General features: G+C 30.2%; 2 protein-coding genes across 7 annotated transcripts; both read right to left on the bottom strand.

Annotated features, from left to right (window-relative positions):
• Positions 1-3,533: 3,533 nt before the first annotated feature.
• On the bottom strand, positions 3,534-11,584 carry LOC410752 (vesicular glutamate transporter 1). 4 transcript variants are annotated; one of them, XM_016914045.2, is made up of 10 exons: positions 11,478-11,548; positions 11,204-11,351; positions 7,327-7,459; positions 6,577-6,797; positions 5,977-6,296; positions 5,717-5,891; positions 5,277-5,569; positions 4,697-5,077; positions 4,398-4,604; positions 3,728-3,973 (listed from the first exon to the last, which is right to left on the bottom strand). In XM_016914045.2, exons 3-10 carry the CDS (start codon positions 7,398-7,400, stop codon positions 3,728-3,730), a joined length of 1,917 nt encoding a protein of 638 aa, XP_016769534.1. In that variant the 5' UTR covers positions 7,401-7,459; positions 11,204-11,351; positions 11,478-11,548. The 4 variants fall into 4 exon arrangements, with proteins under 4 accessions (XP_016769540.1, XP_016769534.1, XP_006562610.1 ...); XM_006562547.3 differs by lacking the exon at positions 11,478-11,548 and adding an exon at positions 10,927-11,083 and having other exon boundaries at positions 11,204-11,458; XM_006562544.3 differs by lacking the exon at positions 11,204-11,351 and having other exon boundaries at positions 11,478-11,584.
• A 2,114-nt stretch (positions 11,585-13,698) lies between these two features.
• LOC100578445 lies at positions 13,699-19,425 on the bottom strand. 3 transcript variants are annotated; one of them, XM_026442970.1, is made up of 4 exons: positions 19,209-19,414; positions 18,999-19,129; positions 17,753-18,177; positions 13,699-17,443 (listed from the first exon to the last, which is right to left on the bottom strand). In XM_026442970.1, exons 2-4 carry the CDS (start codon positions 19,053-19,055, stop codon positions 13,885-13,887), a joined length of 4,041 nt encoding a protein of 1,346 aa, XP_026298755.1. In that variant the 5' UTR covers positions 19,056-19,129; positions 19,209-19,414; the 3' UTR covers positions 13,699-13,884. The 3 variants fall into 3 exon arrangements, with proteins under 3 accessions (XP_026298755.1, XP_026298751.1, XP_026298759.1); XM_026442974.1 differs by having other exon boundaries at positions 14,362-14,680; positions 14,743-17,443; positions 18,999-19,425; XM_026442966.1 differs by having other exon boundaries at positions 18,999-19,414.
• Between the last annotated feature and the right edge of the window lie 2,138 nt (positions 19,426-21,563).

Raw genomic sequence — 21,563 nt, 5'->3', positions numbered from 1 at the left:
TTATATTAATTATAAGAATCATTGCTTTTCTATCAAAATCTCTTCACGTGCTTGTTTCCAAAGATTATAAAAATTATAATTATAAATATAATGTAGACAAAAGAAAAAGAAAATTTTTTTTCTATAAATGTATAAGAACTATAGTATTATATAATATTATATAAAGAAATGAATAAAAATCTGCAAATTAATTTAATTTGTTCGAAATTTATAATAAAAAATATTATTCTAATTATTTTACGAAAAAAAATTGATATTATCATACAAAAATTTTGATACGAAAGAGTTAATATGATTAGCTTAAAAGATGGTATAATGCAACATGGGTTCGATGCATACATATGTATATGTGCGTATGTGTATATATATTTATTACATCATGACACACGATCAAGAAAATGTATAATATAATCTAATCTTATTCATCAATTAGCGCATTAAATTATCTGTATTTATTGGCCATATATATATATATATATATATACTCGTATATTTATATATAATATCTCATATTATGTGCCTATAATTTTTTTAGAAAGATATCGCGCAAATTGACTAATCTCGTGAATTTTCGGGCAACGAAAAGGGCTCTTCGAATAATAAAGATAGAGTATTTTATATACTTTTATGATTTGGTTTGACATGTATAATGAATTTTCGATCGATCGTTTTTGATATAGATATATATCAAAAAATTTCTTTTTCCAATTATTATATTCTTCATAAAATTCCGAAGAATTTATTATATAATATCAAAATTATCAATCTTCTCTCATATGACATGAAATTTTACTAATAAAAATATATATAATTATGATTATATAATTTTAGATATAGATATAATTCGAATTTAATATATACGTTGTTTGAATATGGAATAAATTTTTATCTTATTTATGATTAGTTTATGAAATAAAGAATGTATCTCTTCTCACAATACTTGATTTAACTATAATGATTTTTTAATATTTTATTTCGAATTAATTTATAAACGATCGATCGATGTTTGTATGTTTGTATTTTTCAACGTACGATCTATATACATTTATATCGTTACGATTCACTCATAAAACAATATAATAAATTGAATATCATTTTAATCTCAACACGCATATATTCTGTTTTTTTGAAATTGATGATCAAAATCCCTAACAATATTCGAATTTAGTAACGAAATATATATATACTTTTTGTACGTATATTGTGTATGTTGTGTAAATGCCCATGTGTGTTTGTGTAAATGCCCAAATATGAATATATGTTTGTGTAATAATATGAAATACAAACACCTAGGACAATATATTATGTATAATAACGCGACGTATTCCTAATTCTCGAACTGACGTTCGAACTTTCATGAATATACTTTCATCAAATACGTACAGTAGAACTCGATGTATCCGAACCGTGGCACCATTGCTCTAAAAAAACTCCAGGATCTCGATAACGTCTATACACCATTTTCAAGAAATATTTCAACGTTCACAAGAAACCTCGAGTAACATACCGACATATTCACGAATTTCTAAATTGTGATAGCTAAACTGTGTAACCTCTTCAAACAACATTTACTGTACATCGCGCGTAAACTATCTAAACTTTAAGAGCGCATTCTAGTGGCGATTTTAATGAAAACTATGAATCGATTATATTCGATTTAACTCGATTAATACTCGATTAATTTATCATTTGCTTTATAATATTTTTGTATTGTGTTACAAATCTGTTAATCGAGTTTCATTGAATATAGATTATATTAATTGTTCGTTGTTAAAGATAAATTCTGTATCAGTTTATTTTATACTTTGTATTTTCAGTGATGATTTGTTTAATATATATATTATTCTATATTCAGAAAAATCACGAATAGATCACCATATAAATACTACATTTTAATTTCAAAATATTATTATAATATGCTGTTCCATATTAATAAAATTAAATTTTTGTAGATAATATTGTGAATAATCTATGATTTCAATTTGAAATAAAACAATGAAGAAAAATATGTTTGAAGAGGTTATCAATTTTACGGAGGATTCTCTTGTCGGTGCGCAGGATGAGAATTCACTCGAAGAGATCAGGTCCCAACAAATAGAGCCCTACAGTACTTTATATCTTAACAAACTAATACTTTCATTTTATCACTTTCTTATGAATACTTTCATATACGTTTCAGATACCTTTCTGTTAGGATCCGTATGATTACATTTAAATTTGAAAGGCTTAAGTAACATAACCTCATCTATGATACGAATTGTACCTGAATAAACTTATTAATGCCTTTCTCATATTTCAAACGCCCTCAGAAAGAGTGACGTTTTCGAGTAATGCATTAATTATCAGAATTCGCCAGCTCATTGTTAAAATATTGACGTTTCGATAATTAATTCGTTTTAGTTACGTTCGCTTATCGAGAATCAGGTTGTACTATTTCAAAATTTACGTCATAAGAGTGACGCATCGTTCCACTTTTTATTTTTTTTGTTTCAACATACTCTCAATATTGGTTTTTTTATTGCTATGTTTCTAAAGTTTTTCATTGAATTATTTGCTATTAGTGCCAAAATGAAAAATCTAAAAAATACCTAAAAGTTTCAGCGATCGTGCTGAACATATTTTCTGTGTTCCATTGTTTCACCAAACCTTCTTGTTATTATTGTCATCAATTATTAAATTATTGTCTATGAAGGTTTGGCAGTTGCTTATTGTCTGCATATATATGTTCATATAAATAACTTTTTCAATTCCATGAAGTTTATAAATAAATAGCAATAGCTTAAATGTTTTAAAAAAGATCATTATAACTTTCATTTGTTTTTATAAATTTGGTCTTTTATATCCACTTTTTTTCTTATAATTTAAATAGTGGATATTTTTAACTAGTAGACCAATTTCAAGTATATAAAATATTTACTTTCATTTCACTTTTTGATATCATTTTTGATTTTCTATTTTTGTTTCTATTTGAATGTTTTTTTAAAAAATTGTTCAATTATTTCATTTGATTTTCTTGTTCATATTCTAACAATTTCCTAAATAATTTAAGTCTTTTTGTGCAGCTAAATTTCTCTTTACGTTTATTTCATTTATTTCATGCATCAACAGCACCATACCCTGCACTCTTAGGTATTGCAAAAAGAGAACATTTGCTCAATTCAAAATATAAAGCCAATAATATTCTATCAATATAAGATAAAATCAAAAGTTAATAGGAAATTATTTCATATTCATTTAATAAGCCTCTAGTACTCCAATTTCTTAATAGTTACTTACTTTTACTTTAACTTAGAAATGTAACAAAACCTATTTCAATATATACCATCCTTTCATAAATATTTAAATTTATTTATATTTTAATAATTAGCTTTTGCTGAAAAAGATACGTATTTCTTATAAAAAAATTAATTCTCATAACTATATTTAATATAATTAAATATTTTAATATACATTTAAAATTATATCATAATATACGTTTATGTATATTTTTCTACAGCAAAAGAATTACTTGTTTTATTAATTTTTAGAAAAAATAAGTAACTATTTTTTGTGAATATTATAAAAATATTTCCTATCTAACCTAAAAAAAATCTTTTTTCAATAAACAACGAATAGGAAAAGTATGGAAGTACTAGACGCAATTATGAAATAAACGTAACTGATTAAAAAATGATCGATCAGCTTAAATATATTTCCTTACGTCCAATTAGTTGAAGGATCGATGAATTTAATTCCACTGTTGATTCTGCTGCGTTACGTCGTACGCATAATCGTTAATCGTTGGTGGTTGTACCAGGCTCGCGTTTATATCACTTGCGAAGGGATTCGTCGAATGGAAGGGATTGTTAGTGTTGGTTTCTGTCGATCCATAACTTATCACTGGTTTCTCCTGTTGAGCATACATATTGTCCACGGGTTGTTGATCATAATTACTCCAATCATCGGTTGCTCCACCTCCCATGGATGGTTGTTTCTACGACAGAAAAAGAATTATATTAATTTATATAAAATATCTTATTTAATTTATCTTACTTTTAATAATCGATTTCACGAGGAAATAACTTTTCTTCTCAATATTCTTGTAAGAATCTTACGAGATTTTGAAAAATCGATTCGAATTGTAACAAATAATCAAACGCAATATCGATTTGAGAATTGAAGCTTCAGATATTGCGATACGAGACTATCGATATTTCGGCCGATTCCGCCCGAACAGTTCCGATCCCTTCCGAACTCGAAATCTTGAGTATTCGTACATTTTTTAAATAGTTTTAAATAATTATATTTATTAACAATGTAAAATACTGTCGAAATTTCGATTGTATCGATTATTGTTATTAAATATTCATTAATTTTCACATAAATAATGATAATATTAAAAAAAGAATAATACATACGATAAATTCGGATTGCATAGTGTTCGGTGGTGGTGGAATAGGTGGCTTTGCTTGTCCAAATTCATCCATAGCGAAATTCTTCTGTTCTTCCATATTGGGATCGGCCCAAGGTTGTAATTCGCCGGAACAGAAAATCGCATAGAATGTTACACCGAATATATGGACGCATGCTGCTATAAGAAACACGTTTTTCCAACTCTGAGTGTCCTGCAACACACAAAATTAATTAAAATTAGTCTCTTCTCTTTTTCCAGATAATCAGACATTTTACATTCATATGATGATATAATAAAACCAACCTTTTTCTCCGTGATGTGGTCCACGAAGATGGGTACCAGCAATCCAGCTATCGTACCGACCCCATTCGACATTCCCATCAAGATACTTGCGTATCTCGGCGCAATGTCCAGGTGGTTCACGTTGAAACCGGAAATGGCGAAGCCGCTGCATGCAACCCCGAACGCCAGCGCGATGATCGCCGCCATTCCATTTTTTTTCGTTGTCGCATGGGCAACCACCAAGAAGAAGAGAGCCTCCATACCGAAACCGCCGCAATTGAAGAGCTTCCTTACATTCGTCGTCGACAATATTCCACGCTTTCGAATGTAATCGGCCAACAATCCTCCCAAAGGCACGATCATTGTCATCAATAAGTGTGGAAGCGAACCGATCACACCGGTCTGAATATGAAAATATAAATAGAATTTACTTTTTTTTATTGATAAAAAATTAACATTAATTTGTTTAAATTAAAATTATTTGTTTTAATTAATTTTTGTTTTTAATAATTTGTTTTAATTAAAATTTAAAATAATTTATATATATATATATATATTTTTTTTTTAATAGGTAAATTTTTAATTTCGAGGTGAAACTTGCCTCGAGGAGAGCCATGCCGAAAGCTTCGTGCATAAAACGAGCTTGGAAAAGCACGAGGAGATAGAAATTCCAGGACCTGCAGAAATTGGCCACGATGATGGCGTGCACCGGCATGGAGGTCAAGAACTTCCGCCAAGGTGTCGTGGCGAACGTAGGCATGGCCATCTGGGCTTGCCCTTGGCCAAGGGAATCCTCTATGTAACGAAGCTCGCGTGCCGAGATGCAAGGGTGTTTCGACGGCTTCTCGAATGCCAGCCACAACCAGAAACAGTACCAAATCAATCCGCACATACCTGAAAATTCGTGACAAATTTTTTATAAAATTTAACTCAACAGTCGCAGAAATCAGAGTTTTTAACGATCAAATATTTTTCCAGGTCCATCGGTGACAATTCATAATTCTATTCAAAAAGAAAAATGTTTTACTCTGAACGAAATACCGTAAAAGTAGAAGGACGCTGTCCAGCCGAAGATCGTCGTCAAACAACCGGAAAGAGGCATCCCTATCACCATGGCAGCGTAAGAACCGCAAAATGCCAGCGTTGCCAAACGAGATCTCTCCAACGGTGGCGCCCAATATTTCCAAATACCGTGGCAAGCTGGATACGTGACACCCTGAAATGAAAAAAGGGATTATTCTTAGCCACTCTAATTGTTAAGATGTTAAATGTGGTAATGGTGATGGATACGTTTCTCTTACCTCCACCAAACCTTTTATAACTTGTACGATCATGTCAACTATGGGATCCACTTTCAGGGCGCCGGGTACGAGCAGGTTCAAGAAGGAGGATATGGCTATCGCAGCACCGAATATCTTGTTCGCTGGATACAAAGAAGCGACGAATCCCCCTGGCACTTGGGTCAACAGATAACCCCAGAAGAAGGACGAGTCGAGGGCGCTCTCTGTTCCAACTGTCCAGTTGAACCTGAGAGTGTGGTTGTCATTGTCTTCGGTGGCATTCTTCATGGCCATCTTTGCCATCCCCATGTTACACCTCATACCGAATGAGATTACAAATCCTGGAGAGAAATCGTTTCTTTAGATTCTCATCCATTGGAGAAAACATTTAATTCATAATTAATAGTGTCACATATGTTTGAAAAGAAATTTAAATTAAGGTAATGAGAGAAAAATAATTATATAGTGGGTAAACTTAATTTAATTATTTTCAATAAGAAATATATATGTAATAAGATATAATCTGACTCAAATTTTGTTATTTAAAACAGGTGAAAAATTCATTGTTCATAAACAGATTGTGAACAGAGAAAGATAAGGAAATCTGTTTAGAAATTCTACCTATACAAGCCAAAGTGGCGATGGTATATCTTTTGGATAGACAAGGGCATTCTGGCTTGCAGTAAGTATCGATGTGACGCAATGGGGGCCGTTCAGGTTCCGGGAGCGATTCAAACGAGGCTTGTCTACTGTATTCTCTCTCGTCTTCGAATCCCTTATTGTCTTTGCTACCCTCACGGGGCGTTTCGAATTCCTCGTAGCCAGCATTGCTTCTTCTGAATCTGGAGTCACAAATTTTGAAGTAAAATTTTCAAGTAAAAAGAAAAACAAATAGAAGAATTCATAATGAAAGCAATCCTTTTGAAAAGAACAAACAGATACTTTAGAATGTTTAATCTCTTAGGATGAAAGAATTCTAAGATTTAGAATCATGTACAATTAATCCTTAAAAGCTTTATCAAATCAAAGAATTTAAATATTATTATATAATATTTAATTATATTATTATTATAAATTTAAATATTAGAACAAAATTTATATTAAGTGAAATTACATTCACGCTTTCTAAAGATTATAATTTCTTTTTCATTGAAGCATAGAAGATGTTAGGTTCAATAGAACTTGTCAAAAGAATTGTTTATCATTATTAAAATGTATTACATAAGGAGAGGAATTGGAGAGAATCGCGTGAAGCATGTGGGTTTAATTACGCGCATAGTCAGATACATATACAGGGATGGATGGCTAAATATAGCTTTAAACGATTTTTCGTGTGTTGTATAGCATATTCACGAGCATGCGTGAAATTACCCAGCTAGTTTTTGCGATGCTTTGGACTTGATGGAATCGAAAGCCACGAGACCCGCCGCAGCGAATCCGGACATTTTCCAATTATTGGGGTTGCTCTCTGGCTGCAAATGGTCGCGTTGACAATTGGCAGCCCCTAAAGTACACATAAATCTCATGCATAAATTTCATTATTAACAGAAATATTTAATAAAGGGATATCTCTCCCAAGATATGTAATAAAATTTTATAATTGATAGTAGAAACATATTTTGATAGTAAGCATTGAAAAATTATTTTTATCTCTGATATTCAAATTTATATATATATATATATTTTTGTATCTCTTCAAAATATCATAGTTTACAATATAATAGTTATTACAATATATTATTACATAAGTTTCATTATTAACAGGAATATTTAATAAAGGAATATCTCTCTCAAGATATATAATAAAATTTTATAATTAATAGTAGAAGTAAGCATTGAAAGTTACTTTTATCTCTATATTCAAATTTATATATATATATATTCTTGTATCTCTTCAAAATATCATAGTTCACAATATAGTTATTACAATATATTATTCATAGTTATTACAATATATACAATATATAATTATAAATTTCATTATTAACAGGAATATTTAATAAAAGATTATCTCTCTCAAGATATATAATAAAATTTTATAATTAATAGTAGAAGTAAGCATTGAAAGTTACTTTTATCTCTGATATTCAAATTTATATATATATATATATATTCTTGTATCTCTTCAAAATATCATAGTTCACAATATCATAGTTATTACAATATATTATTCATAGTTATTACAATATATACAAAATATAATTATAAATTTCATTATTAACAGGAATATTTAATAAAGAGATATCTCTCCCAAGATATGTAATAAAATTTCATAATTCATAGTAGAAGTAAGCATTGAAAATTACTTTTATCTCTGATATTCAAATTTATATATATATATATATATATTCTTGTATCTCTTCAAAATATCATAGTTCACAATATCATAGTTATTATAATATATTATTACATAAATTTCATTATTGAGAGGAATATTTAATAAAGGAATATCTTTCCCAAGATATGTAATAAAATTTTATAATTAATAGTAGAAGTAAGCATTGAAAATTACTTTCATCTCTGATATTCAAATTTATATATATATATTTTGTATCTCTTCAAAATATCATAATTATTATTACAATATATTATTTATAGTTATTACAATATATACAAAATATAATTATAAATTTCATTATTGACAGGAATATTTAATAAAGAGATATCTCTTTCAAGATATATAATAAAATTTTATAATTAATAGTAGAAGTAAGCATTGAAAATTACTTTTATCTCTGATATTCAAATTTATATATATATATATATTCTTATATTTCTTCAAAATATCACAATATCATAGTTATTACAAATTTATTATATTAAAATATTAGATATTATATAAAATTTCATTACAAACATTATCATATGAATCAAAAGTTATAAAATAATTTTGTGAAAACTTTTAATACCAAAACATTTAATAAAGGAATATCTCTCCCAAGATATGTAATAAAATTTAACTGGAAATCAAATTATTAAAGAATCAGAATTTGGCTAATAAAAAAAGTATATTTGTATATTTTTTATCAGGTTCTACATTTTATTTACAATAATAATATCACATTTTTATAATCATATGAAAATACTTTTTCCAATTTAACTCATTGTAATTTGTCTCGAAAATTATTTTCCATTTTATTTGGAACAATCGGTCATCTTTTTCACTTGTTATTTTCACGATTAAACGATCTTATAATCGTCCACGAGCAATCGGTTTTCGAACAATTACCACTCATTCGATATAAAATCTTTAAACTACCCCTCGTATCTTCGAAACCAAGGTATACTTGTGTGAGAACGTTTCTTCTCGATATTGAGGTGCAAGGGGAGATCCCGTAGTAGTAGGGGTGTTTGTTTGGAGTGGCAGTCTCTCCAACCCTAATCCTCCAACTCTCCGGGGAACGTCTCCAGAGGGTAGAAAAATGCGAGAAGAAACCACCTCCTCACTCGACTCGTATTTTTCCCTTAAACTTCCCTCTCGTCCAAACATATATCAAGAATTTCGATATAAAGTATAATTTACAGATATCGTTCACCAATTTTGAAAATCTAAATTGAAAAAAAAAATAATGATATTCGATTTCTGTTTAAGAGACGTGTATTTAAATCGATTTCTTTTCTTACCTTAAAAATTGATATCACTTTACATTTTTTTTAAAATATATACAAATTATATTAATTTTAATTTTTTTGGAATTTTAAACGATTCAAAATTATTTTCAATTTCCAAGAATCGAATTGGAAAGGAAATTTTGATGTTAATCGGATTTTATTTATTCTTTCGTTACTAGAATTGATTAATTTGATAAAATTTCAAGGAAAATTCTGGTAGCAGTCGACTTGACGGATATTCGAAAAATTGTTGTCAGATTATCGACTCGATCGCAAAGAGACGTATCGCGGGACAATGGCTGACGGATATTAAAACGGCACGTGACAGACAAAAGGCAGAAAATGTACAGCACGTGTACACAACGAGCTAGGGTGGAACGAGGAAGATGGAAACGACCGATTTCGCTTAATGGACTCGTTGCTACATCCTTACTAGTTTTTCCACGAATTTTTAACAATAATGTGAAACATATCTCATTGAACGTATCTTATCGATTTTGCGAAAGTAATTTGAATATAGAGTTTTCGTTAATGATTATTGATTTTAAAATTGGATTTAGATTTGAATTATTCGAATTGTAGCGTATATATTTTAAACACTTTATTATATATATTTATGATTTTTCTTGAATTTCTTCTGAGATTTTTAAATTTGGACAACAAAATGAATAGAAATGTATATTTAACAAATTTAATTAATCTAGAAAGTAATTCGTTTAACACTAGATATTTCATTCGTTGATAAAATTTTCCCTAGAAAAAAAAAATTCGTCCTAACATCTCTATCAAAATAAAAATGTAGTTTCATTTGAAGTGAAAACCCGATGCACTTTCGTGACAGATCAATACGAAAAAGTCTCTGATGTTTTTCTGATCCTTGACATTTACACAATCCAAATCCTTGCACAAATTCCCTATATCGGTCCAAAGTCACGATTCACCAATCGAATCGTCGAATCCTTTCCAATCGTCCAATCGTTTTCACACTATCGCACAATCAATTTTTACCACGGAAAAACCGCTTTCAACTACGTGTATCAATCGCGAAACTAAATCCAATAAGATTCTTCGTGGATCTAATCCATCACTTTTTTCACGTATCGCGAAATAAAATTCCCAAATCTTCGTAAAATAAACTCCTCTCTATAGAATTCTTACAAAAATTTTTTAATAGAAACAGATCACTATTCGCACGGAAGTTACATCACGAAAATTTTTCCAACATGAAATTCATCTTCTTTTATACGAATTCCACGAAACTTTTCCCGATAATGTCCTTAGAACGAATAATTTTGCTGATTTTTTACATTACGTTGAAAAAAATTTTGAGGATGGTGCAAAAATGAATAAATCACTCACCGTTAATCGAATCCCGATTACAGATTCTTATCAATTTTTCTGATAGAATCGCCTCATTTGTTCACACAAAAACTACATCACACAAATCTCTTCCGTATCAAAATTCACAATTTTCTCGAAAAATGCACAACTTTGGAACAACTCTTCGAAAACGATCCTCAAAAAAATCAACAACTATATAATTAACCACACAAATTAAATTCAATAAAAACTATAATTATTTGCATGAAGAGAAACCAAATTCGTATATATATACGATTACGTTACCAGATCTTACCAGTTTCCTGAACAGAATCACCTCACTGGTCACACTGAAAATATATCACCGAACCTCTTTCCAAACTTCACCTCCCCACGACTTCAGCTCTCCCCCAAAAAACACCCTTGGAACAACCACCCCGATAAACTCTCATCACCAATGGATTCTTAAAAACCAATAACGGAATAAGCGTGTCACACGTGTGTATTAAATTTCACACAAAAAAATCAAAACGAGGAGAGAAATAAAGGTTTGTCCGTGAGTTGAAAACAACGGACAAACCACCACTCACCAATAATTAAGTCCAGATATGATTACGAGCGGAGTAGGGTAGCAAAAGCGCGGGGTACGCGACGGAGAACGTCGACGACGTTGCCTGGCGCCGTCCACGGCGTCGGTGGGGTACCGCCAACTTGGCTTTCGATCAAGGCGCATGCGCGACCCACGCATGCCGCGACGCGATTGGCCGACGGTAGGTCGACGCATCGATATCACTGGCCAATCGTCTTATCCAGCGAACCCTTTTAGATCGACCCCAGGCGGGGCTTTGTTGTACCCCGGCCAATTTTGCAACAACAAAACGTTACGCAGGAACAGAAATTCGTATATAACGGTATTAACGTTAATGTCCGCGTATCTTTGACGATCCCTCGGGCTTATTTATGCAATGTCCTGTAATTCAGCACACGGAAACTACGTGAGGGTAGTTTTTAAGGGGAAGTCGAACGAGGATGTTGGAAAATAGAAAGATTGGTTGTGGACGATGTTGAGAGGTGTGGGCCTTAATTGAAAGAAGAGTTGAAAAGATGATTTTTTCTAAAAAACTGATTTTATTTTCCTTCAAAAGTGTTAGAATTTGAGATAAATATGAAATATTTGAAATGCTTGAATGCTACAGTGATTGATATATATATGAATACGTAATTCAACGAGTTTTATTAAAAAATTTTAAAGACATAATTTTGTATTCTTTATTAAATAAATAATGAAGAATAATATTAATCAGAATTCCTTCAGAATAACTTATTAAGATTTTTAAAATAAAATCTTTAGATACCATTTTAGAAAATATTGAAGGAATAATTTTGATTTGGAATTTTTCTTAGCTATTATAATCCTATGATTTTTCTTATTGCAATTGGAAAATTGTTTAAAGATTATAAATATAATTATAATTTTAATTCTCTACATCTTTATATCTCGAAAAAGCAATATAGCAAACAATAGTTGAAACATAAATTATATCAAAACTTTGTAACATAAATTTCTAGCTGTAAGTAAAATACTCGAGCATTTAGGTTGCTAGTGAAATATGGGCGGTATAAAACTTCCTGATTCCACTGTACAACAGTATATCTTACTTCGTCTACACGAGATTGTCCATTTCTACTGTAGTCGATTATGCAATTCTTTTATTTTATAATTCTCATACACTTCCATTTTTAGAAAAAATTAAATTAACAACTTTGTTTTTTTCTCAATAACATTCCATTTTTTATTTTTACGTGGATAATAATCATTTACAAAAAGAATTCAACGTATTAAAAATCATACGAATGAATCTTTAGTTGAAAGTTAGGTTAGAAATCTAATCTATTCATTAATATCCTTGTTTAAACAAAATTTGATAAAAAAAATAAAAGAATACGAAAGATATAAGAAAAAAAAATGCAAGATATCGACAGCTTAAATCTTTCACTAGCTGTTAGGAGTCGACTTGCATTGTTACAAACACAGAGTAACTGGGATGGGCACCCTCTCTCCGGTGGTTGCCAGGAAATATCGATCTGGGTAGAGGGATGGATGCTGCTTGCTCTCAATAGTTGGTCTACAATACTTTATCTTCTGTTCGGGGGGGGCTGGCACGCCTTAAATAACTCGAATTTCACTATCATTTTCACTATGATATGTGATAAGACATTTGGCAGCAAGTGTATTCCAACAAACGACTGCTTGTATTTTATTGCTACTTTTCTCAAAATAAAATTGTTCAAATTAAAATTATTTCAATGGAAATCATATTTGTATCAAATTTTTATTTATAATCATTTGTAGTAATTTATATTAAATCCTTCAATGATTGTTGTATTTTAACAATTGGATGGAATTAATCTGAGGTTAAATTTTTTTGTAATATTTATTAAAAATTATATTATAATAATAATAAAAATATTATAATAAAATTATAATATTTTGTATATTAATAATAAAAATTAATATTCTCTGGGAATATTCTATGATACAATTTCTTTGAATATTTTTAAATTTTTGCTATATAAAAAATAATTTTTAGTTCAATAAATTATTGAATATAAACTATAACATTGAATTATTAAAACAATTTACTATATTGAAAATTTACAATATATTAAATTGAAAACAATTTTAAATATTTGAAATATCTTCTTCTAACAGACAAATCAAAAACATACAAACTATATATACAATTGGAAAAAATTGTAAAAATATTTATTCATTTTTCTCTCCAATTCATTGTCAAAAACAATTCCACGTACAGCACTATTTCTCTTCTACATTTCCAAAAAAACTATATTACATCAACATACCTAAAAGAAGGCACATCTTAAACAAAACTCTTAAACAATAAAATAACAATGAAAAGGAATATATAAAATTATTTATCGATTAAAATTAATTCATCGATCCATCGATTAAATCGACCTCTCTCCTTTGCTTTGTTATAAGGAAGTTGAACTCTCACAAATGTCATCTGGTCGCAATCTTTTCATCAAACAATTCTTTACACTTCTGCAAAGCGTCACGTATTGCAACAATTTCAACCTAAAATCCGCGTCGAGCTCGCTAATCAATCTCTCGTAATCGTCGAGAAAAATCGTGAGATTATTATCCTCCTTTTGCTTTCTCTCAAGCTTGTACAAACGTTTCTCAAAAGATCTCATTTTATCAGAGCAAGTTCTATTCTCCGTTTTCGTTTCATTTCCAACAAAATTACGTTCACAGTTTTTTCTAGAATAACTTCTTAACGATCTCGAATCGATGAAAAAATCTTTCTTTAATTCACAATTATTCGCCACGTTTCTGTTATCCCTCCTCATCACGAAATTTTTTTCACGAAGAAAGCTTCGATTTATAAAATGATCACCCTCATCTTCGAAAAAAACCACTCTGGTCGAATTCAAAGACACAACACTCGAACGATCATCCTTCAAGCTTCTACTTTTTAACGAATAACTATCCAATTTTCTAATTTTCGACTTCTCTTTATTGATCAAATCCCGCGCGTCGATCGATAATTTTTTCGAATCATATTTCTGAGATTTCAAAACATCCGCCATCTTGATTCTCTTAAATATATCATTATTCTGGATCATTTTTTGGCATTTTGCTTTGATTGTATCACCAATCACATTTTTATTCTTATTTAACGATTTTCCCTCCGAAAACGTCTTCACTGTTACCCGATCACCAGTTTCGCATCGATTTCTGGCCGTAAAAGGACAACGAATCGGAGATCTACCTGGACAAGGTTCGTAAATAACACGTTCCCCGTTCAATTTTCCGCTCGATATACTGACCAGATATTTGTCAGTCCTCAGAAATGTCTTCGATGTGCTCGTTCCCTTATCACGTTCCTCAAGAAGCAATTTTCGTAGTTTCTTGCGTATCAGGTATTTGATACGATCGATGGCTGGAAACGAGGTACACAGACTGCTCGGAATCACGAATCCCCGACGACTTTTGTGGCGTGCAACAACTCGAGCGCCATCTGCCCCTCTCGATTTGCATTTCGAATCGGGCTTTACGTATCTGACACGACGAAAGTTTTTCGCAGGGCACGAGGAATTATCGCACATTGTATAATGTATCAATTTTCGACGACACGGCGGAGTCGATTTTCTGCAAGGCGATTTGAATTTCCCGCGCGTTTCTTGATTCCTCGTCTCGAAATTTTCACTCAGGCTTTCCTCATCGGACGTAGAAGAGAAATTCGTCACATTGAAATCTTTACAGAACACAAATAAGGATTCAGGTACAGGAGGATGTGAAATCTTTTCGCTAGTAAATTGTTTAGACAAGTTTTGTTCGCAATTTGGACATGATCGTGGCGAATCTGTTGCGTTGCTATTGACAGTATTGTAACATTGATCGGGAGATGAAGAAATGATCGAACTGGTTTGAAATTTGCAATATTGAAGATTCGAAGATTTTAAATTATCCGATATATTTTCTGTTTCAATTAAGTTTGATGTCTCTTGAACTTTTGAGTCAAGAATCGTTTCGTTCGTGCAAAATTTGTTCGTTTCGCTAATTTCTTCGTCGGAGGGGCTTAAAAGAGCTTTACCACAACAGGAACACTTGGTCGAGTTCGAATGCACGAATGAAATAGAATCCACGCTAAATTTTTCCTCCAAATTTTTCTTCTTTTCCAAGATATTCACTTCTCGTTTGCACGTATCTTCTACCTGACAAATATTTTTGTTTAATTCAAAATTATACTTTACAACACCTTCTGATAAAATATTCGTTTCTCGTTTTATAAAATTTTCCATTTGAGGAATATTATTCCTACATTCACAAATACATATTTCATTGCCCATTGAAATGTCTTTTTTCATTATTGAACAAGAATTATCCTTCAAATATTCTTCGTGTTCCCTCGTACGCGAACGTTCCGGTTCTCGCATTTCCACAACATTTTCTTCTAGATGACATTCTTTATAATCTTTTTTTAAACTTTCTATCTTTTCATTAGTCACGCACGAATCTTTCTGTTCATTTAGATTATCAGATGAGAAAAACTCGTTATTCGAAAATTTTTCATTTTTGTCGCGGGCTTTACTCGTCGATTGATCTTCTCTAATAACACTCTCCTTCAAGCTATCAGACGAATAATCATACTCGCACAATGTCAATTCATTCTCCGTACCTATCATGACAAATTCACGTGTCTCGCTCTTTTCACATCTGAAATTCTTTTCATCCACAACTTCTTCTTTCTTGTCTCCCTCTACCATTGTTTTTTCTTCATTCAAAAACGATTCAGACTTGTCACTAATTTCATCATCATGCTCCTCAGCTTTTTCAGCATCGGTCTCAAAACAAACTTTCCCCTTACCATGCTTCTTGTTCGAGCTTACTGCATTCTTGGAAGAAAGTACAAATTCCATCTGTTTCGGCCCCTCTCTCGACCACACGAAGTTAACCTCTTTCTCCTCATCTTTCTCCTTCTCTGACACGGATGATTCCATACTTACAGAACTGTCGTTCGAACAAAAAGAGTAGAAAGTATCTTTCCGTTCCTCTAATTCTTTGCAACATTCTATCTTCGCCTCCTCCCCGCATACAGAATCGATGGGGATCTCCATCGATTTTCCCTGCTCTCCGTATTTCTCGCAACTCTCTACTTCCTTGTGACACGAATCACGCTTGTGAACGCAAGTCGGTATTCTGGCCAGAAACCATCGAGACTTGGAGGTGTTGCCGTTTTTACACACCAGATTCAAATCGACGCGGCCATGTTTAATCTCGCAGTTCAAGCGAAACAGTTTGATCATCGAGTCGTCGAACTTCTTCAGTATGTCGTTTATGCACGAGCAAGCATTGCAAATATCCTTCTCGAATCTTTTCCTCAACAAAATCAAGCAAGAGTCCAACAAGAACGGATCCGTCTCGAACAGTCGAACGATCAGCTGATTCGATTTGCAGGGAAGCGAGAGACTGGATACGTTTGGCACATCTCGAATCGTGCTCATTGCTTTGTATATGTAAATTTTTAATTTCGAATTTTTCGGGAATGTATTCTGATCGCGACATACCATATTTAATTCTTCTATGCTTGTTTTTCTTGGGCACGGTTTAGGCTGGACAGAAGCGTCGCAGGTTTTGATTAATTCGCATTGATTCGTTGTTAAAATCAAATTCAAGTTCGTTTGACTGGTTTGAGTGTGTACGCATTTTGTGTCGTAGTCACATTTTATCTTTATCGTGTCTTGCAACGTTTCCGTGCAACAATTGTTCAACGTTGTTGTTGGAATTTCATTCTGTACGTTTAATTGGAAGATGAACTCGAGTTCTTGTTTTTTCACTTCGGCTTGGCATATTGATGTGTCGATTTCTTGGTTGCTAATTCGATCACAGGAAGTTGTTCTACAACTGCAATAGGATGATGGCTCCTGCGAGATCGAACCGACCTCCACGTCCAAATCGCTGTTCGAACTCTCTCCATTGTTTTCGTGGATTTTTCGATAAGTTTTTGGATCTATTTGGATTGGTGTTCTATAAAATGAAATTAGAATTCATAATTAATTTAATTTATCTAAACATTTATAAATTTTTATAATATCATGAATTTTAATATAAATAATATATCTGAACAATTAGCTTTTATTTTTGTCTCAAATTATTTAAAAACTATTATTCAGAGACTAATTTTAATCATACTCATCAAACATTTACCAATCCTTTATACTGTCGTTTTACACTCACCAAATTAAATTATATTTCAATAAAAATTGGTATTCTGCATAAAAAAAACGATCAATACTCGAGAAGAAATATCATCAGACTAAGAATATGCACACTCACGAGCAATCTTGGCACAACCAATAATCTTTCTCGGTGATAAACCTCCAAACGTTCATGCATTGTAAGGAATTATGCTTGGTGGCCAAAGAATCGGAATCTACTTTATTCGACCCATTATCAAGAATCGGTTCCGCAAATTGTGTCATCAGGTTATCCTTCATCATACACTCGATCGTGTGCTTAATCACCTCCTGTTTGATAACTGTGTCTTTGCAAGAGACATCGTTAGCCCAAATGGCGACCATGTCCAAGAATTTCTTCACTCGTGGAAATTGTTTCGCGTAATGAGAATTCGGCTTACACACGAATTCGTCGAGAATCGAGCGAATTCTGTTTTCCCAGTTGGAGCCCAAAAATGGCTTGATATTGTCGAGATATGGGCCGATATAATTGAGGCCTCCATTGTTTGGGATGCAAGATGGATCCTACATGTTGAAGAATGATGATTAATTTTCATATGCATTCATTATTTAAAATTTAAGTTATAATTTATTTAAATGTATATTTAAGAAAGAACTGATTAACTAATTTTGATGCTTTTAAAATAAGTAGATTTTTTAAAATTTAAAATACGATAAAGCAAGATAGGTTAGATTTGATGTTTGAATTAAATTTGGAATAAATATAATGTTGGATCAGTTTAATGAAATTGAGGAATTTCATCGTTGAAGACACAAGATGGATCTTAAGTGTTGTTAAAGAACAAGAATGATTAATTTTCATTTATTATTTAAAATTTGGACAATACTTTATGAAGAATTAATTTCTATGCTTTTGAAATAAATAAATTATCGTATTTCTTATTTAGAATAGATTAAGATATATTAGATTAAGTTGGATTGTGTTTAAATCAAGTTTGGAATAAATAAGTTAGGTTAAGAGACTTAAGCGGAGTTTGATGAAATTGAGAGTTCCATTGTTGCAAGAAAAAGTATCGAAGAACGTGAATAATTAATAAAATGTGAATAATTTTAATAGTTTATAAGGAACTATCTAACTAATTTCGATGTTTTTTAAATAAGTTATTATATTTCTTAGATTTAGAATATATAGGTTAAAATAGATTAGATTAGATTGAATTGTTTGAATTAAATTTGAAATAAATATAGGTTAGATTTGAATGTTTTGGATACATGCTATTTTTTTTAATTAAATCGTCCAGATTGAGGAAAATATTTCAAAAGCATTGAAATAAACGAAGAGAGAAAAAGAAAAGGAATTAATGAAAAATGATATTTCACATTACCACAAATGTTGGATGAACTTTACACCGTGCATGCGTGATTTCTTCACACGAACACATGTAGCATTTAATTAATTCTCACATGATCTAGGAGTTTCGATTTCGATTTGTTTGTAAAAGATACATTTTACATACTTGTAATATAAAAACTGAAATTACTAGGTGTTCTACTTGAAGTTGATCAATTATATATATTTTTAGACATGAAAATACCTTGTCTTCAAACTTCAGTCATGATCTATGTTATTTTCTATCATTTTATTCTAATGTTAATATTATTTTTACAATCGGTATATCAGCAAAATTTTACACATATAAGATATCATTTTTATAATAAGATTATGCAGATTGTTTAAACTTCAATGATCCAAATTTTATTGATTACATATCAAGAAGATCTAAAAATCTAAAACAGAAAAAGATGACAAAAAATAAAAAAAGAGAAAAAATAAATAATACAAAGAAATTAAAATAAATACAATTAAAAAATAATTGCACGAATCATACAATCCAATTCTAAGTCATCTTAAGTCAAATCTAATAAATATAAAATTGAAAAGACAGAGAAATAGGTCAGAGTCAAGGTAGAGTATTCCACAGGCGCCAGTAATAAGTGCATGGAAGGATGTAGTCCAAAACGAAGAAATCCAACCCACATAAAATGGACTTGAGTCCAAAACGAAAAGAGGACGAAGGAGAAGGAAGCTAAGGAAACAAGACAAGGACGGAGATTCTGTGTTCCCAGGTTCTAGGGTGAGACGGTTATAGCCCATTCACACAGTGGCTCCGCGGAGATCAATACTCGTGACGGCGAGACACAGCGTAACAACCTCACACCACCTATCCAGAAGAAAATGTCATATATTAGAAAAATAGAAAAAGTTTTGATTTATTAGAATAATCAATATGAAATTTAAAATGAGAAAAAAATATGATCAATTGAGAAATCTTGATTTCGTTATACACCTGATAGAAAATATGATGATTTCAAATAGATTAGTTTTAATATACATCTAATAGAAAAAATCTTGGCTAATTAAAATGTGAATCATCATTGTGAAATGAGAAAAAATATGACTTCAAATAATTAATTGAAGAATCTTTTATCTGCGACACCCTGTAGAAAATATATTGAAAATATGTTAATTGATTTTATTTATTTAAAAAAAAAAGGTTTTAGCCTATTATAAGATTAAAAAATGAATGATTATTATATAAATAAATAAAATAAAATATAAAAAATAAGAAAAAATACCTAACTTCGGTAATTTCATATATACGATTAAAAATTTTTCACCATATATCTAGTGACTCTTTTATATGGTATGAAATTTATTCTCTCCATATTTTCTTTGTGAAATACACACACCATAAAGTGCTTAACACATTCTCCATTGATTAATATTTTTCTAATATTTTTTTTAATATAAACCTATACGGCGATAAATGATTTATATATACTTTGCTTTATTTATGAATAAAGAGATTCAAGGAAAAAATATTACAATTGAAATAATTGTGAAAAATTTAATGATGATAAAAATCAAATGATATTACCTAAAGTATATTATGTAACTAATTTATTGAAAAAATTAATTTCAAAAAATTAAAATTTTTACTTACATTGTTTTCTTTTGTGATATTAAACTAATATGATGTTAATATTTAACAATGAATTGAAAAATTTATGAGATTAGAAGAAAGAAATTTGACTATTAATGATTTGACAGAATTTATGGATGAGAATTTCAATAGAAAGTGAGATGAAACAGAATTCGAGATATTGAGGTTAGTAATATGTAGTTCGGAAGTCAAAGATTAATAAAGTTAAAGCGTTTTGGATTATAAATAATAAATTCTTTAACAAAATATATAAAATTATATATTTGTAAAATGTAGAAGTCAAAAACAGATTAACCACTTGATAATTACGAACAAAATATTCCACATAATGTAATTCATAAGATGTCACAATATAATTCATATTTCGCAACACAATATCGCATAATACATAAACGATCTCACGAATTTCACTAAACTGAAGTTAGGATTAATACCAACTCTCTTTCTAATGAACAAATTCACGAAATACTTTATCCATGGTATACCGTATCGTAGAATATTTTGATCATAATGTTGTTATTAATAATACGTAATATGTAATTTCATTAAAATGTTATAAAATATCTCGTAGTGTTATATAAATTATATTGTGTTATGAAATATCTCTTTTATCATTTTATAATACTGTATCGTGAAATATTTTGTTGATATATGATGATATTGAAATATGGAATATATAATAATATTGTGTCATACAGAATATTTTTTAAATCCAATAATTACGAATTAGTTATCTTATATGCTAAAATTAAATTTAGGTAATTAAAATTTAAAAAAATCAATCAATTTCAAAATCGATCAATTTCATTTCTAAATTTTCCATATATCATATCGTAATTATTATTAAAACATAATTTATAAAATAAAATATATAACTATTACTAAAATAATATGTAAATTATACGTAATAAATATATTTTCATGATAAAGAAAAGTTTATATTAT

This window comes from Apis mellifera, linkage group LG1 (genome assembly GCF_003254395.2).
Source record: "Apis mellifera strain DH4 linkage group LG1, Amel_HAv3.1, whole genome shotgun sequence".
NCBI classification, from domain to species: domain Eukaryota; kingdom Metazoa; phylum Arthropoda; class Insecta; order Hymenoptera; family Apidae; genus Apis; species Apis mellifera.
This window is presented reverse-complemented; position numbering and strand designations above follow the sequence as displayed.